The sequence below is a fragment of the Lutjanus erythropterus genome, chromosome 11, assembly GCF_056507025.1.
Source record: "Lutjanus erythropterus isolate fLutEry1 chromosome 11, fLutEry1.hap2, whole genome shotgun sequence".
In the NCBI taxonomy this organism is placed as follows: Eukaryota; Metazoa; Chordata; class Actinopteri; order Lutjaniformes; family Lutjanidae; genus Lutjanus; species Lutjanus erythropterus.
Window position 1 is genome coordinate 23143214 of NC_139327.1, and position 17851 is coordinate 23161064.

The 17851-nt window shown below is 36.1% G+C and overlaps 4 protein-coding genes and 2 long non-coding RNA genes across 6 annotated transcripts in view; 5 read left to right on the forward strand and 1 right to left on the reverse strand.

Moving 5' to 3' along the window:
- LOC146319097 (Golgi SNAP receptor complex member 1-like) overlaps positions 1 to 17851 on the reverse strand; it is a 34025-nt gene that overhangs the window by 5408 nt on the left and 10766 nt on the right. The window lies entirely within an intron of this gene.
- On the forward strand, positions 582 to 2056 carry LOC146319098 (uncharacterized). The gene is made up of 4 exons (XM_084730363.1): positions 582 to 815; positions 897 to 998; positions 1398 to 1499; positions 1911 to 2056. Exons 1-3 carry the CDS (start codon positions 644 to 646, stop codon positions 1496 to 1498), a joined length of 375 nt encoding a protein of 124 aa, XP_084586489.1. The 5' UTR covers positions 582 to 643; the 3' UTR covers position 1499; positions 1911 to 2056.
- LOC146319099 (uncharacterized) lies at positions 5297 to 6103 on the forward strand. The gene is made up of 3 exons (XM_084729697.1): positions 5297 to 5579; positions 5713 to 5814; positions 5971 to 6103. Exons 1-2 carry the CDS (start codon positions 5312 to 5314, stop codon positions 5811 to 5813), a joined length of 369 nt encoding a protein of 122 aa, XP_084585823.1. The 5' UTR covers positions 5297 to 5311; the 3' UTR covers position 5814; positions 5971 to 6103.
- LOC146319100 (uncharacterized) lies at positions 7666 to 9218 on the forward strand. The gene is made up of 2 exons (XR_014771524.1): positions 7666 to 8664; positions 8803 to 9218. It is a non-coding gene; the product is annotated as an uncharacterized LOC146319100 (long non-coding RNA).
- On the forward strand, positions 10535 to 11093 carry LOC146319101 (uncharacterized). The gene is made up of 3 exons (XR_014771523.1): positions 10535 to 10689; positions 10768 to 10872; positions 10992 to 11093. It is a non-coding gene; the product is annotated as an uncharacterized LOC146319101 (long non-coding RNA).
- LOC146319102 (uncharacterized) lies at positions 12995 to 17343 on the forward strand. Its single transcript, XM_084729696.1, has 9 exons — positions 12995 to 13137; positions 13326 to 13449; positions 13973 to 14035; positions 14901 to 14996; positions 15331 to 15423; positions 15559 to 15657; positions 16780 to 16878; positions 16976 to 17080; positions 17219 to 17343. Exons 2-8 carry the CDS (start codon positions 13362 to 13364, stop codon positions 17077 to 17079), a joined length of 642 nt encoding a protein of 213 aa, XP_084585822.1. The 5' UTR covers positions 12995 to 13137; positions 13326 to 13361; the 3' UTR covers position 17080; positions 17219 to 17343.

Consider the following 17851-nt stretch of genomic DNA (forward strand, 5'->3'; position numbering starts at 1 on the left):
GAAGACGAGTCAAATGACTTAACCTGGGTTAAAAAAAAAGAATGTTGATAACCATCATCGTGATACCTTTTAGCTCTGACTCGGGTTTTAAATTTTGTTAAGTCAACTAATGCAAAAAAAAAGACTGGCCATGTCGAGCTTGCTTCATAGTATGGTCTTTGTACTTGAAGAACTGTCTGACTAACTGTGCTAGATATGGACATATCAATATTAGGGTGATGCTGTCACGTGTGCTCTATTTATTTTTGAAGTTGATGTAACTGTGTTAACAAACACCCTCCCCGCTTTTAGATTCTGCTGAACTGAAGGTGCACACCGAATCAATAAAACTTGTTCGAGGTACAGATAAGAACGTCCTCCTCACCAATTAGACATGATCACAATTGTATTGAATACCTGACAAACCTGACAAACCTGACAAAGCACAGTGCTGTTTCTTCATATCAATCTCACAGCACAGGTCAACTTTGTCAGACTCTGCATGCGTCTGTAACTCAGCTTCGCGCCTGGGTCGGCAGCTCTGTTGTCATTGTTTTGTTTACATTAACAAGTTACATATTAAGCTGATACTGTGATGATGCAGAACAGTCCTGCAGCAAAAAACATCACAGCCAGTAAGTAAGTAACAACTCACTGTGTGGACATGAGATTTAGCAGCACAACATTTTTTCTTTCATCATTTTTCTTAATATTTTTAGCCTCATCTGTCTATATTTCAGCACGACCAACATCTAACACCACTGGCAACAACAAAAACATTTCCACTGACTGCAATGAAGGGAAGATAGGCGCTCAGAATGAATACAATATCGAGGGTGAGTTTGACTCCTGCAAACTGTCTTTCGGCAGCATATTTATGAGTGTCTAAACTGTGACTTTTTGTGGGTCCTTTACAGCTGCTGCTGGAGAAAATGTCTCTCTAGGTAACATTGACAACATTCATGTTTCTGGAACAAACACAGGTTGCATTGGAGGGAGAAACGTCTACACTGTGAAAGGTGGATTATCTCTCTCATATGACTGTGGATTAGTTTTGATTAATGTTCAGAGATCATTATAGCACATATCTCAGGTCACAGAATCAAATTTTGTCCCAGCAGCTAAATCAGTGCTCCAATTTAAAAAGCTTCTAAAAACAGATTGGTATTTGTATAATATTTTTATCTGTATCTAAATACATTAATGCTCTTTTATATCTTGTTTCTCTATCTCTGTTTTATTGCATTTTCCATGTATGATGTGCTCTTAAATTGTGGTTTTATTTCTCTGTATCTTTATTTTTTGAAGCGCCTTGTAACTCTCTTGAAAAGCACTATATAAATAGTTTATTATTATCATTATTGTGTCTGTTTATCACTAACTGCTTTCAATCTCATATATTCCTGGTATTTTAACAGGACGAATCGCAGCCAAGATAAATATTGGCACCATCAGTAATGTTACTGTTGGTAACAACTCAGGATCGATCGGTTCAGGGAATCGTATCAACATTAGCTGAGGTAAGAGGGAAGATAACAGATTCACTGGTCACATAGGACACAGTAATGAATGTGTGTATGTCCATATAACATGTTTGTGTGTGTTAATATTTTCTGTTAATGTATCGGTTATATATTATCAGGATTATCTCACGATCTTTCTGTCTTTTATTCTATTTTTCATTCTCTTCTTTCTCCACCTGTTTTTCTCTCTTAGGAAATCACTCTCCAACAGCATGAACTACTCAAATAAAAAAGATGTCTTGTGATGGAAATATCTTAAAATGCAATATTAAAATATGCTAAATTCAGGTTTCCAAATCAGCAAAGATCACTGAGATTCTTCAGCTTAAATATCAAAGAAATAGAAATGAAAATAAAGAAGATGTGCCACATTTGCATGGTTTCTTTTCATTGATTTTTTTGCACTAGGAACATGGGAAAGATAGTGAAAGGTACTGAGGATGTACCAGCCTGACAGACCAGCCCTCCAGGAGAGGATCAAAGAGAATCCTGTGATGAGCTGAGATACAATCTAACAAAACGAAACGTGATATCTCCACAGAATTAGCTTGAATGAGGAGCAACCAAACTGAAATGTCTCTCAAAAACACAGTTTTACGTCTAGATTTTTATGAACAAAGTGGCAGCTTAATGATAATTAACTATGCTTGTTGCATCCGGGATGGAAATGTTGGTCATTCACTCTGTCAAACACCCATGTGATGGAGAATTTTCTTGTTCTAAAGGATCAATATGTAGCAACCGTACATGCAAAAATGAGTACTGCAGTCCAATAGTGATTTGTAGCCATAGACTGTACATTAATCGGTTGAAATCTTAGTAAACAGTCTATGATTGAATGACTCAACAGACACTCATTCTGCAAATATTCGGCATTGCGCTTAAATCTAATAAATGTGAAACGGGCGCACGAAAAAATATTCCATTCTGGAACAGAAATTTCAAAGCAGGACACTGCAGCCGTAGTCTTGTTGTCAAGGAAGTGAGTATTTCAATGTGGTATGTTTCCTTAATCTCTGATGAAATGTCATGGTCACTGTATGATTTAGTACAGTAAATATATTACACATTTCACCTTTAATGTAATAATTAATAGCATGGAAAAGCCCATCAAAATTAAATGAGTAATAAACTGAAAGGAAATGACAATCCAGTGTGATTATCCGGCTAGTAAATTGGTGTATTATGACAAAATGGCAGCAAGGTGGGGCTATATCCAAATCTGTGGACAGACCTGTTATTTATATATATGTATATGTATGTATATATGTATATTCATGACTTCAGTAAGATCATTTAAATAAGCTTGGAAACTTCCACAAAATTCACACTTTGTCTGAAGAATCTTTTGAATTAAATGAAACTAGACTTTCTGATTGATAACTTGAAGAACTTGATGCCGTCTTACTATTAAAATGTGTTCTTTTCAAAAACACGCATTAACAACATGATTTACCTTAGGTTTTGACAACAGCATTATAAAAGTAATAAGAAACTGCAGAGAGGCGCACGGAACTACTATAGTTAGAAAATCCTGATAAATAATTCCTTCAACAAATGTGACCTCAACATGGAGCTTGAATCCTAAATCTGCCAGCTGTCTATATTGTTTGGTTTATGTAACATTAAAACACAATCATTTAAACAAAATAAAATATAATTCTCATCCTTTTTGTCTTTCCTGATCTAAGACTGAGTCTGTGCTGTTCTCAGCCACCACACTGCTGATTCACAAGTTTAGTTCATAACTGCTACGAACTCAAACTGAAGCTTCAGCTCAAAAAGTCATTAACCCTCAACTAAAAGTTCAGGTTCATGTCAAAGTCGTGACTCTTGGTGGTTTTGTGGTTTCATTATGGAACATTTTAAAAGAGTAGTGAATCTGGAATTGAAAGTAATTCAAATTGGACATTTGGCTGATTATTATAATTCTACTGATTTTGAAATGTTGCAGGTCAAATTATTATCTTGGTCTGCTATGAAATATCAGCTAAATAAACAAGGCGATTTAGAAAACACTGGCTCAACTTAGATAAAACATTCGGAGAGAACTGTTAGTTACTTTTGTTAGTTCAATAAATCACATGACACAGCATTGACTGAAAAATCATACTGAATACTTGAAGTGTAGAAAGATGCCACCAGGCCTGTTTGTGTTATTTGTGTCTAATTATTCAAACAATATGGGGTAACGTCTTCACAATGATTTACAATTGGTTTAGTTTTATTAAGTGCAATGTTGAGCAAATTACTAAACACAAATGTGGCTAAATGTAGGTGAATAAATGATGTGACTAATGTGATTGAGCTCATGTCTGGATCCATCATGAGCTCTTTGTGAGTCTATGTAATGACACCATGTTACCTCAAGACTGAAGGAAATTGAAAATGTACTTATACTACATACAATGTTGTACATAGTACTATGTACATTTTCTATGTTACGTAACATGTTTCCATATATGCGAGACTAATATCAGAAATGAGAGGCCCTTAATAAACACGGAAACAGAAAAATACAGCTGGTGCCAAGAAATGTGACAGCCACTGTCAACCACAGTTAAAACTACGGACCAGCACAAAAATGACTATTAACAACAGCAAACTTTACAAACTATTCAGTCTACTGAGTGGCAAACTACTCAGCGCCAAGCCTGATGGGAAATGTGGCCTGTTTTAATATTTTTACCTACATTACAAACCAGAGCAGAGAGCCAGAGAGCAGCACAGTCAGCTCCAGCTATGTTGCAAAATGTATATAAACTATTTATTCGGTGCATTTTATGGGGCATCACCATCACATTTACATGTGCACTGACAAAACAAATTGACATGAGGCGTAATAAAGCGCTTCCAATCACAGCTGGGACACAGCAGGACTACTTGACTGTCATAAGATAATTATTAAACAGCATTTGTACAGGAAAGATTTTAGCTGATGCACCACTGTGAAACAAAATCTCACATATCCTCTTTAGACTCGGTGGGAAAAAACAGTTTTGCTGAACAAACAGAACCACCTGTTTAGAAGGTTCCTCCTCCCGAGACGCCAAAGAGACAAACATGCACGCACAAGACATTTATAAAAGTCTTATAGGAGTCGCCTCTCCACAATCCAACAAGCTCACCTCGTAACGCAGGACGAACAACAGAAACCAGAGGTAAGACAAAGTTCGTACAACATCTCTGTGTCATGTCTGGGCCAACTGCTGTCTTTTAAAATAAACAAATCTATTGTCTTATTTTTATATTTTTATTTACTTTTATATTGAGGTTATGACAGAGGCTCTTACGCTTTGTGCAAATGTAAAATAATCTGAGAGGAATAAACAGGGCTTAAACAATTCGTTGAGTAACTTGATAACTAAAAAGGCAAATAATTTGCCTCAAGGTTTTGTTTAAATCAGGAAAGATGTACAACGCACTGTGTTTCACATGTGATGGGATGGGTACCAAAACTTTACACCAAAATAGGCTCCAGGGCTTAATTACCAAAGATAAGTATTGATGAGCTCTAACGTTTAAGGTTCGGTGTAATTTACTGTCCTCTTCTGTGTCAATGCACGAAGAGCAAAGTCAGTGTTAACTGTTTAATTTAATGGAAAAAATTGCAGAGTGCGCAATATTTCTTGTCTGATTACTCAATCAACAGCTACAATAATTGATAAAATACTCAGTTACTACAATAATTGATAGCTGCAGCCCTAGAAGCAAGTGTACAATATTTTATCTGAACACATTTTTCTAACAATCCACTTCTTTACTTTCCTCGTAGTGATTCTCTGTCTGTCTAGATTTCAGCAGGAAAAATGTCCAAAGTTGCAAACACCGAGGGCATTGATATTGGCATCAATGCAGGGGAGGTCGGCGCTGACAATACCGTTGATGTTCAAGGTAAATATGAGTATGCTTGTCTGTCAGGTTGTCTTCACAGTTTCATTAAATCTCTTTCTCTCATGACTACTATTACAGGAGGCCTTGCAGCCAATACAAGTCTGGGAAACACCACTGACGTCAAAGTTGGACTAAATACAGAAAAGGCCCGTATTGGAGCAGAGAACGAATATAAAATAAAAGGTGAGTGACTCCTCACATTGCTGGGAAAGTTTAGCTCAGATTAATTTCTCATTTTAAGAAGTTAGCATCTTCACAGCAGAAAAATCTTCTGTTTAACTTTTTATTCCTTCTCTCGATCCTTTTACTTCAACAGGAGGACTGAAAGATGGCGCAAGTGTTGGTAACACTGCTAAAGTTGATGTTGGTCAGAACTCTGGAAAAATTGGTGCAGGGAATAAAATTAACATCGGCTAAGGTACTAAGTCAAAGATTTACTTGCCACATAAGACACAGCAGCAGTTGTGTGCAAAATAACACACGCTGGTGTTATTTTTTTCTTGTGAATGCATCATAGTGACTTGTAAAACTACATAATCTGAATTTTATTTCTTCACGTTTTTATCCCTTTTAGGAAATGGCCCTCCAACAGATGGATGACTCTTTGATGCACCATTTGCTTCACTGTCACACAATTAAAATGTCTTAGTAGTAGCAGTTAGTAGTAACTATGAACAAATGTTAAATTCATGATTTTAAATCAACAAAAATGACACTCATGTAATGAACTGAAAAGGAGTATAAATAAAAATAAATGTCCATCTATGTACTGCTTTGGCTGAATTTCTAAAAAAAAAAAAATTGAATGTTTCTTTTTATTTATAACTGATATTTCTCTACTCTGAGGGATATTCAGTCTTGAAAAATGTTCGGATTTTTCATCCTTTGCTTTGAATGTTGCTCTGTCTTTGTTATGTAGATTTTGTCAGGAAACTGATTAACTAACAGCTGGGATATTAAAAATGAAGTATTCCAGCATTGAACCTAAAAATACATAATCTGATTACACACATCCCTGCTCTTCCCCTTATATATAATAAAACAAGTCCTAAAAAGGTTCATTATTAAAGACCCTTTGCAAAGAAAATCACATTTTTGATCTTGATGATACAAGACATATCAACGCCATGTCTGAGCATTTCTTGCAGACGGGTAAAGTAACGCTAACGTTAAGTCCATGCTGGTGGAACGTTAGCTCCTTGTCAAGGATATCTTGGTTTAGACAAGTTAGCTTTAATTTTTACATATTAGCTGCAGCTAATGGATTCATTCTGATGTACTGAACAATAGAATATTCAAATTTATGTCTTTTTGCACCATGTTACTGCTTGGCGATGCTGGGGCTCCATATAATTGCCCTTCCAGCCTTCTAACCATACCCAGTTGTCAACTAACCTCATGTCAGGCTGGGGCTTTTTCAGTCCCAATCCAATTCAGATATCTGAATTTCAATATCTGCTGATGTTATACCCATACCAGCACTCAAAGAAGTCCTTGCCTCAATAACAGACTCTGATACTGATAATGGACTTTGCTTATGCTGCTATATGGAGTAGAGAAGGCTTGCACGGTATCCGTTTTTTCATACCTTTATACCTTGTTGATATTTCACCAGGGTGTACAGTATATGACCGTATTTGTGTGAAAAAACAAATCATTAAAAGATGGTGACAGAAGTCATTGTAGCATATATGACATTGTCTATCTTAGAATGCTTTGTGTCTTATATGCAAGTTAAGCTTCTTAGACAAGTCTTGCTGCGTTTAAATACTTATGGCCCATAGATTATCACGAATCTATGGGATAATGATGTTTATTTTATGTATTCATGAAAGGACCCAATGATACTTGTTGCCATGGATACCAACACATATATCTGAACGGAGATGGTTTAAAGCTATATCATATAGCTAGAAAAATGTTTTGTCAAAATAAAGTTACATGTAGCAATATTTTCATGATTCCATGTCTAGTCATGTTTAATTAATTAGCAAGGACACCCAGCAGAAATGACCAGTCAATTAATTATTTTCTACTTCCAAATAATTATTCTTCTGTCAAAAGTTCCTTATGAAAAAAACAAGCATTAGTAATTAATTAGTTATAAATTAATTTCATATTATGTTTTTAATATCTATCAATAAAAATACTGTTGCAAAGCTTCTGGTAACTGTCCAAAGAAAGAGACACTTTCATTTTATATTTGTAGCATCTCTTGTCCAACTAAATAATTATAATAGGCTTAGACGATGGAGGTGGAGGGCAAGTAATGTAATCACTGTATGCCTGAACTCTGTGTCAAACCACGAAGACCGACTACAGCAGCAACACTTTGTTTCTTCAACAGAGAAGATTAGAGGAAGTACAAAATGTACTTCTTCAGTATATTAGTAGATGTTTCAGGAGGTGGGCCCCGTGCTACATCATGAATTTGTTACCATAAATGCACGTGTCACCTTCATAGCCACGTGTGAACATTTCTGAGTATAATTTTTAAAAAAGTCCCTGAAATAGAACCTTAGCTGATGCAGCATTGTGAGACAAAATGTCACATATCCTTTTTAGACTCTGTGGGAAAAAAACAACAACATTTTGCTGAACAATCGGAAACACCTGTTTAGAAAATTCGTCCTCTCAAGACCCCAAAGACAGGAACATGCACGTACAGGACACTTATAAAAGCAGAGTCGCTGCTTCTCAGTTCAACAAACTCACCCCATAACACTGGACAAACTGAGACCAGAGGTAAGACAAAGACCACATGACATCTTTGTCATGCCTGGGTCAACTGCTGTCTCTTAAATACAACAAATTTACTATGTTATTTTTATTGTGCATCTTATATTGAGGCTATTGAGACTCTTTTAGACTTTGTGCTAATGTAAAATAATCCAAGAGAGAAACTGTGTATAACATTTTATCTGAACACATTTTTCTAACAATCCACTTCTTTACTTTCCTCGTAGTGATTCTCTGTCTGTCTAGATTTCATCAGGAACAATGTCCAAAGTTGCAAACACAGAGAACATCAAGATTGACATCAATGCAGGGGAGGTTGGCGCTGACAATACCATTGCTGTTCAAGGTAAATATGAGTATGCTTGTCTGTCAGGTTGTCTTCACAGTTTCATTGAATCTCATTCTCTCATTGCTACTCTTACAGGAGGCCTTGGACACAATACTAGTCTGGGAAACACCACTGACGTCAAAGCTGAAGTAAATACAGAAAAGGGCCGCATTGGAGCAGAGAACGAATATAAAATAAAAGGTGAGTGACTCCTAATGCTGGGACTTGTTTAGCTCAGATTCATTACTAATGTTCAGGTGACAGAATCTTCACGGCAAAAAAAAATCAGTTTCTGTGTTTAGCTTTTTATTCCTTCTCTCAATTCTTTTACTTCAACAGGAGGACTGAAAGATGGCGCAAGTGTTGGTAACACTACTAAAGTTGATGTTGGTTACAACTCTGGAAAAATTGGTGCAGGGAATAAAATTAACATCGGCTAAGGTACTAAGTCAAAGATTTACTTGCCACATAAGACACAGCAGCAGTTGTGTGCAAATCACACACGTTTATGTTTTTTTCATGCCCTCTTTGTCTTTATTCCTTTCAGGCAGTGGACCTCCAACAGATGGACGACTCTCTGATGCACCATTTGCTTACTGTCATATAATTAAAATGTCTTAGTAGCAGCAGTTAGTAGGAACTATGAACAAATGTTAAATTCATAATTTTAAGTTAGCAAAAAATGGCTGTCATTCTATTCATGAAATTAATGTAAAAAGAGTCTAAATAAAAATAAATGTCCATCTCTTATACTGCTTTGGCTGACTTTTCTTTTTTTTTTTTTTTTATTTATGACTGACATTTCTGTACTCAGTGGGATAAATACATTTGTGTTGAATGTTGCTCTGTCTTTGTGATGTAGATTTTGTCAGGAAAATGATTAACCAGTAGCTGCGATTTCAAAAAATAAGTTTTCCAGTATTTAACCTAAAGATGCTAGAATTTGAAAACACATGACATTCAATACCTGCAATGTTAGAGCACTTACTTTGATTCTTAAACTTAGAAGGTTCATTATTAAGTTTTGAGTTGCTAAGTCTATCAATATATCCCCAACACTGACCCAACAACTGTAGCTGACAATCACAGACGGGTAAAGTAACACTTACCTAAAGTACACGCTGGTTGTAATGTTAGCTCCTTATCAAGGCTATCTTGGTTTAGCCAAGTTAGCTTTAATTTTGACAAGTTAGCCTACAACATCTGTTTTAAATCTGACTCCTACTACTTTGTGCAACTTTCAGTTTATACTTGCAGCGTCTGTCGTCCAACTAACCCCCTCACTTGGCTGCAAGCAACTCAGATGTCTTTTTCACTTGTACGACTAATGTATCAGGATCACTCATTTTAATCTGTGCAGCTGTCTGCACCAGCTCTGTGTGCGCAAACACAAGGCTGGTGCCCATTTTGTAACCAAGACAGAGCAGAGTGTGCTCCAGACAGAAAGCAAACTTTTTTAACTTGTTCTGCAGTGTTAATTCATGGACAAACTGTACATTTACCGCCGCTAGACAACTTCACTAGTAAATGTTAATCCCTCTGCTCTTATCGGCAACAGCTGTCTGCTCTAAGTGCGGCCTTTGGCACTACTTTTTTCAGTACTGTCACACAAATCAAGGGGCCAACTTCATAGCCACATGAGAACATTTCTGAATACAATTTTAAAAAGAAGTTCTTGAAACAGAATCTCAGCTGATGCAGCACTGTGAGACAAAATCTCACATATCCTCTTTATACTCTGTGGGACAAAAGCAGTTTTGCTGAACCAACAAAAACACCTGCTCCGAAAGTTCCTTCTCTTATGACCCCAATGACACACACATGCACAGGACACTTATAAAAGCAGAGTCATCTCCTCTCAATTCAACAAGCTCACCTCTTGCACAGCACAAACTGAAACAGAGGTAAGACAAGGACCACATGACGTCTCTGCATCATGTCTGTGTGTTTTAGATATAACAAATTTAGTATCGTATTTTATTATTTTATACTGAGGCTATGACAGTTTCACTTACACTTTGAGCTACAGTAAAATAATCCAAGAGAGAAACGATGTACAATATTTTTTATGATCCTATTTTTATGGCAACCACTTTTCCACTTTCCCTGATTTGCTACGTGTCTAGATTTCAGCAGGAACAATGTCCAAAGTTGCAAACACCGAGGGCATTGATATTGGCATCAATGCAGGGGAGGTCGGCGCTGAAAATACCGTTGATGTTCAAGGTAAATATGAGTATGCTTGTCTGTCAGGTTGTCTTCACAGTTTCATTAAATCTCTTTCCTTCATGACTATTCTTACAGGAGGTCTTGGACACAATACTAGTCTGGGAAACACCACTGGCATCACAGTTGACGTAAATACAGAAAAGGGCTGCATTGGAGCAGAGAACGAATATAAAATAAAAGGTGAGTGACTCCTCACATTGCTGGGAAAGTTTATTTCAGGTTAATTGCTGATTTTCAGACGTCAGCGGAAAAAAATTCTGTGTTTAACTTTTGTTTCCTCAATCATCATATTTCAACAGGAGGACTAAAAGATGGTGCAAGTGTTGGCAACACTGCTAAAGTTGATGTTACTCGTAACTCGGGATCGATTGGCGCTGGAAATAAAGTTAACATCAGCTGAGGTTAGAAGTCGAAGATTACTGTACTACAGCAGCAGATGTGTGCATATGACATACGCACTTACATGTTCATTTTTCTTGTGAATGCATCATGATGATATGTAAAAACACATAATCTGAATTTTATTTCTTTTTGCTCTCTTTGTCTTTATCCCTTTTAGAAAATGGCCCTCCAACAGATGGACAACTCTTCTAAAAACAATGTACAATTTGCTTTACTGTCATATAATTGAAATGTCTTAGTAGTAGCAGTAACAGTTAGTAGTAATAGTAGTAGTTAGTAGTAAGTATTAAGAAATGTTAAATTCATGATTTCAAATAATCAAAAATGACTGTCATTCATGACATGAGTGTAAAAAAAAAGTATAAATAAAAATTTAAGTCCATCTACTGTACTGTCTTGGCTGAATTTTTACAATCTTCATTTTTATTTATGACTGATATTTCTGTACTCTGGAATAATCAGGGCCTTGAAAATGTTATTTTATTCTTTATGCTTCATACAAACATTGTCATACATATATTTCGAATGTTTCCTTGTCTTTACAATTTAGTTTTTGTCAAGAAACTGATCAGTTGGCTTTTCAAAAAATAAGTACTCCAGTGTTCAAACTAAAAAGACTTGATATAATTTGATTACATACTTATAATCTCCCTTCAACTTATTATGCAACTTCTGCAAAAGGTGACTGCACCAAGTATGACTTAGGTTTGTCAAATTAAAGAGGAAAAATACTGTTACTGAAGAGGTATGTGTAGCTGCTATAGAATACAGAGATGACTATTTTGAATCAATTAACATCTAAATGTGTTTTAATAGTTTGTTTTTTTAACTTTAGGTTTATATATATACAAAAGAATAATGTGATAAAAACACAAATCATTAATCCATCCATGTCTCAAGAGTTAACTGTTGTTGTACCTGTAACAGTTGACAGAAGAGATGATTTGTGTTTGATGAAAAGTCTCCAGACATGACTGAACCTCTTAACATAAGCTAAGAGTGAGTGTTGAAATTTAATATACGTGACTTAGCTAAATTCTGGATTTTTGAGGTGGTCTTGCTTAACAAAAATACAGCAAGTATGACAAAAGACTGAAGAAAATAATAAAACATGCCATGTTTTTCTAATAGAGATTTCATGAGGTGCACTTGAGCCTGGAACTTGAATAATTAAAAAAAGAGACTGATGTCAAGATGTTAAACATATTCAAATAAGTGTTTCATATAATTAACATCTGGCTGTTTTTATTCAGTGAAAAACAATGAATAAACAATCTCAAAATTATTAATAAGAACATATTTCAGATATCATCACAGTGTTCATCACAATGGGGCAAATATTTGCAAAATCTAATGTTACACACACACACACACACACACACACACACACACACACACACACACACACACACACACACACACACACACACACACACACACACACACACACACATATCAAGTTATCATGAATTCTTTTGGCCATGATAACTGTGTAGTGAAAACTGAAAATCTGGTCATAACATAACATTATCAATGATTCCCCAATAACTAAAACAGTTTTTAAATCACTTTAATCTTTAATTTTAGGTACTTTGTCTCAGCATGTAGGTATTTAACAAGCTGATAATGAGCAGTTATTTGTGGTTACATTGTATATAATGTATGATACAGTTTCAAGTTCAAAGAGTCATGCAGTTGAAGCTGAAAATGTGTCTTTGGTCATAAAGTCATATGCAAAAAATGTTTTTTATTTTTATATATTAGGTATATTTAATAGCAACCTATAAGCATTAGTAGGTTAGTAAGTATAGTTTTAACATGAATATTCTAAGTTCTCAAGTAATGAAATTCAGCTGATGCAGCAGTACAAGACAAAATCCCTCTTTAAACTCTGTCAACACTCAACTTGTACTGAACAAAAAAAACAAAAACCTGCTAACTACAAGGAAGTTCTCATTCTCCAAAGTGACTGAGACACGAGCAGGAAACACTGACTGACTCTCCTCATATCAACAAGCACAGGACAAACTTCTGAAATCAGAGGTAAGATCATAACTGATTTGTGATTCTGCGTCTAATGTAAATGTCAAATTCTCTGTCTTTGAAGTACAACATCATATCACTTTTCATATTTTTCAAATTTTGTTTTACATTTACATCTCAGACATTCAGCTGATTCAGTGACTGATGTCGTAGTCTTGACATGAGGTTTTCATTTCTTTTTTTTATAGCAAACACGGTTTTACTTCCTTTTAAGATTTGGAACAATGGCACACAGTATTGGTAACAGCAGCGACATTTCTGTTGGGATCAACACTGGGAAGATTGGTGCTAATAATATCATCAGTATTAGCGGTGAGTCCAACTTCTGCACACTGGTTGTTGTTGATGATGTCACTCTCATGTCAGTGAGTTGGTGTAGGTATCGATGATGCAGAAAGTACTACTAGGGCTGCAACTAACATTTATTTCCATTGTCAGTGAATCTGTTGATTATCTTCTGAATTAGTCGATGAGTTGTTTGGGACATAAAATGTCAGGAAATGGTGAAGAATGTCAGTGTTTCCCAAAGCTCAAGATGGTATCCTCAAATGTCTTGTTTTGACCACAACCGTTAGATATCTTTACTGTCATAGAGGAACGAATAAACAGAAAATACTCTCATTTAAGAAGCTGGTATCTAATCATTTTGGCTTTAAAAAACATAAATTATCAAAATAGTTAATAGTTGACAACTAATCAATTAATCATTGCAGCTCTACCCATTTGATATTCATGACTTACACTGATAGATCAGTATCTTTACGACACCCCTCCATGCTGGAGTATGATTATGTTTTTTTTTTCTCTCTTGTTCTTTGTCTTGGTATTTCGAAAGGAGGAACAGGAGGAGGTAGCAGCTCCGGATCCACCGCTTCAGGGAACACTGACAAAGCGAGCGGTGAGTTCTGTCTCATATTGTTAAAAGCGTACTGCACTGATTTAGCATCATACATACATAACATTGTCAAAAAAGCCTGGCACCTACAATACCCACAATGCAATTCAACCACCAACAGTCAGTCAGCGATTCAGGTATGTCATGCTATTAGCAGCTAATGTAGCCTTGAGCTGCTAGCCTCAAATAGAGAGAACTCCACCCATACTGAATTTTATTATTTATTTACTCATTTTCAAACTAGGGGAGTCAGTCGACTCAAGAGACATCACTTGAGATTCACTTGGAATCTTCTGAGTGGGTGTTTTTTGTGAGCTTTCCACAACTTTCCTAGTCTTTTTCTGAAGAGTGTTGCAGGCATCAAATTCAGAGTGAGTGTTTATTTGCAGAAGACAATAAAGTTTATCCATTTGAACATTTAATATCTTGTCTTTGTGCTGCAAGTCAATAAGTATTTGCGTTTCAATCTGCATTCTGTTTTTATTAACGTTTTACACAGCATTCTAACTTTTTTTGGAATTGGCGTTGTACAATTTTTTTCACAGATGTAGTCAGGGATGAAATGATAATCAGTTTCATAATAAAATGATAATATTTCCAAACTCACTGTAAAGATTGACCAGCATCAACCAAAATTAGCAAAACTCTTCCAGACACAGGCGCAGTATGCAACATTGGTGTCATAGAGAGGTTTTCTCCTAGTTCCTAGTAATGAACTCTCATTTCCTGATCATTGTCTGTATTTTAAAAGGCGGAACACGAGCCAAGTCAAATACTGGCAACTGGTAAAATTGTCATATCGAGAAGCCACTGAAAGTGACTTGTTGCATCATTTCTAATTTCTTGGTCATGCTCTGTATTTTAAAAGGTGGAACAGGAGAACAGGCCAATACCGGCAACACAGGAGGTGGAACTGGAGACAACTCTGGTTCCACTGCTTCAGGGAACGCCGGGAATGCAAAGGGTGAGTTCTGTGTCTCATATTGAGAAGCCACTGAAAGTGAATTGTTGCATCACTTCTAATTTCTTGGTCATGCTCTGTATTTTAAAAGGTGGAACAGGAGAACAGGCCGATACCGGCAACACAGGAGGTGGAACTGGAGACAGCTCTGGTTCCACTGCTTCAGGGAACGCTGGGAATGCAAAGGGTGAGTTCTGGGTCTCATAATTCTGGGAAGTTAATAGGAGTGGGCGTTTAATGATTTCTGATTCATAATTAAAAGTTTAGAATCTGTGCAATAAGATTAACAGTTCATGTGATTACGGTTGTATCTATTCCTTATTTTTGTGTTTAACAGGAGGAAAAGCGGTCAATATGGGCAACATAAGTAACATGACTGCTGGAAACAATGCAGGAGATATCGGTTCAAAGAACAACTGCAATGTAATGGGTGAGCACTGTGTCTCATGTTGTTGGGAAGTTAATAAAAATGGGCGTTTTCATGATATCTGATTTGTAACTCATGTAATAAGATTAAAGTCTGTGCACAAAAAATGTGAGTAAATGAATCGGTGTGTTTCAACAGGAGGAAAAGGAGTTCAACTTTATATTGGAAACGTAAGTAACACGGGTGTTGGATCCAACATGGGAGGCATTGGTGCAGGAAACAACTGCAATATAATGGGTGAGATCTCTGTCTCACATTTCTGAGAAGTTGGCAGAAATTGGTAGATTCATAATTTCTGTTTTGTTAATGTGCAATCATAGACTGTACGACGGCTTCTGATAGGGTCCCACAGACACTGGATTTGAGATGAGACACTAATATATATTACAAGTTTAAAAAAAATCTGCTAAGATATCATTCTTCTTCTTCTTGCACTACAATTTCTTGTTACATTTCAGCGAACATATACACCAATACAGATATTTCTGCTGTATGGAGCAATATGTAGCAAATGCACATCTAAGAATGAATACTGCAGTCCAGACAGAGTTGGAGCCACAGACGACTGCACATTAAATAGGTTGAATCCCTATTTAATATAAAATTTATGGTTAAAACAAGGTGTCCCCCCGCCCCCTCCTCTCCAGACATAAAGCTCAGACAGGCTGCAAGAACACTGCAGGAGTACAAGACATAACATTGTGCATTGTAAGACGAATCCTACACTGTAAGTTGATCAGCTGTTTATAATTGCCACTAGTCTGTCAATGTAAAGCTAAGCCTGTTATCCTGAAAACAGAAGTCCACTGCTATGAAAATACACACTCTGGAGTTGGAGTTAAGTGGCTGTCTGCCCCGCTGCCTCCCAGACTCCATTAGCATATTATTTAATTTAACCGTTATACACATCTACTCCTTCTAAAGAATTATTAATGACTCATAATCAGAAACTTCCTCATGTGGAGAAATTTGACACCTCAGTCTGGAACAGAAATGTCAAAGTAGGACACCGCAGGTGCAGCTGGTTGTCGGAGAAATTAGTATTAAATATATTACAGATTTTTCCTTTAATACTGACCTGACCAATACTACACTTCTGGAAAGTTATCACACTGACAATATTTTTTATTCTCTCTGTCATTCTTTCATTTATTAGTTTATTTAACAGGTTACATTAATAACCATTGCTGTAAATGCACCAGTTAGTCAAGAGGCTGTTTTTCACCTGTGGTCGAGCAGCGCTAATGTCAGTGTGAACACAGCCTCACTCTTCTAGTGATGATAATACTCTTGACACCACAGATCTGATTATAATCAGCAGTGATTCTGTGCTATTTATTATTCTTTGCATTTGGACAGGAGGAGAAGGAGTCAAAATAGGTATCGGCAACGTAAGTGATACAACAATTGGAGACAATGCAGGAGGCATTGGTGCAGGGAACAACTGCAATGTAATGGGTAAGTCTTGTGTCTTATGTGGAAGGGAATGAAGATTTCATCATTTCTGAAAGTGATTTTATTCTTTTTTTTTTTTTTTTTTTTTGTAAATCAACAGGAGGACAAGGAACAATTGAAATAAATATCGGCAACGCAACAAATGCAGGGATTGGGTCCAACGCAGGAGGTATTGGTGCTGGGAACAATGTCAACATTAACTAATGTAAGGATGAGTTTTAAACATCACAGGAACACAGTTTGGATGTGTTCAAGTACACGTTTTGTGTTCGTAGGCATTACAAACACCAGCATTACTTTTTAACTGTTTGTCTCTGTCTCTTTCTCTAGGGAAATACAGGCGATCATGGATCACAGTGCTGTATAATATCCTATCATTGAAAAATACTGAAACAACAGAGAAGAATTGATCATTCATTACAGTATTCTCTGTTGTGTGCCCTCTGTTGTCTCAAAATAAACTTTGTTGGCAATAACTGTTTTATTGTCTTATTGCAGCATTTTGGACAGTTTTGCAGTATTTAATGATTAGTAGGTGGTATGACAGAGTTATTAATCATAATATATAAACTACTACAAGTAAAAAGAGATGAAAATACATATAGCATACATATGTAGTTGTATTTACAGTAGCAGAGTATGAAATCAGTTTCAGGGACGTATTAAATTACACTGACAGTCCAAAACTTACCTCACTGCTGGTGACTGTGACAGTTTTACTAAAACTGAGCTATTTTTTATTTGGCTTAAATTAGGATAAACATAAAGGTGTTCAGTTTTTCAGTGGGTAAAGAAGACTAATCCATATTGAGAATCCAAGATGTTAAACATTATAACATGCATAAAATGCAACAGCTGTGTCATAACCAACCAAGTTCATATTATATTATAATTTCTTATGTTTAAGGAAATTAACTGTGTTAAAAATGTCCACATTAAAAACAAAATATGCTAGTTTGAAGCTCTTTGGGAGATG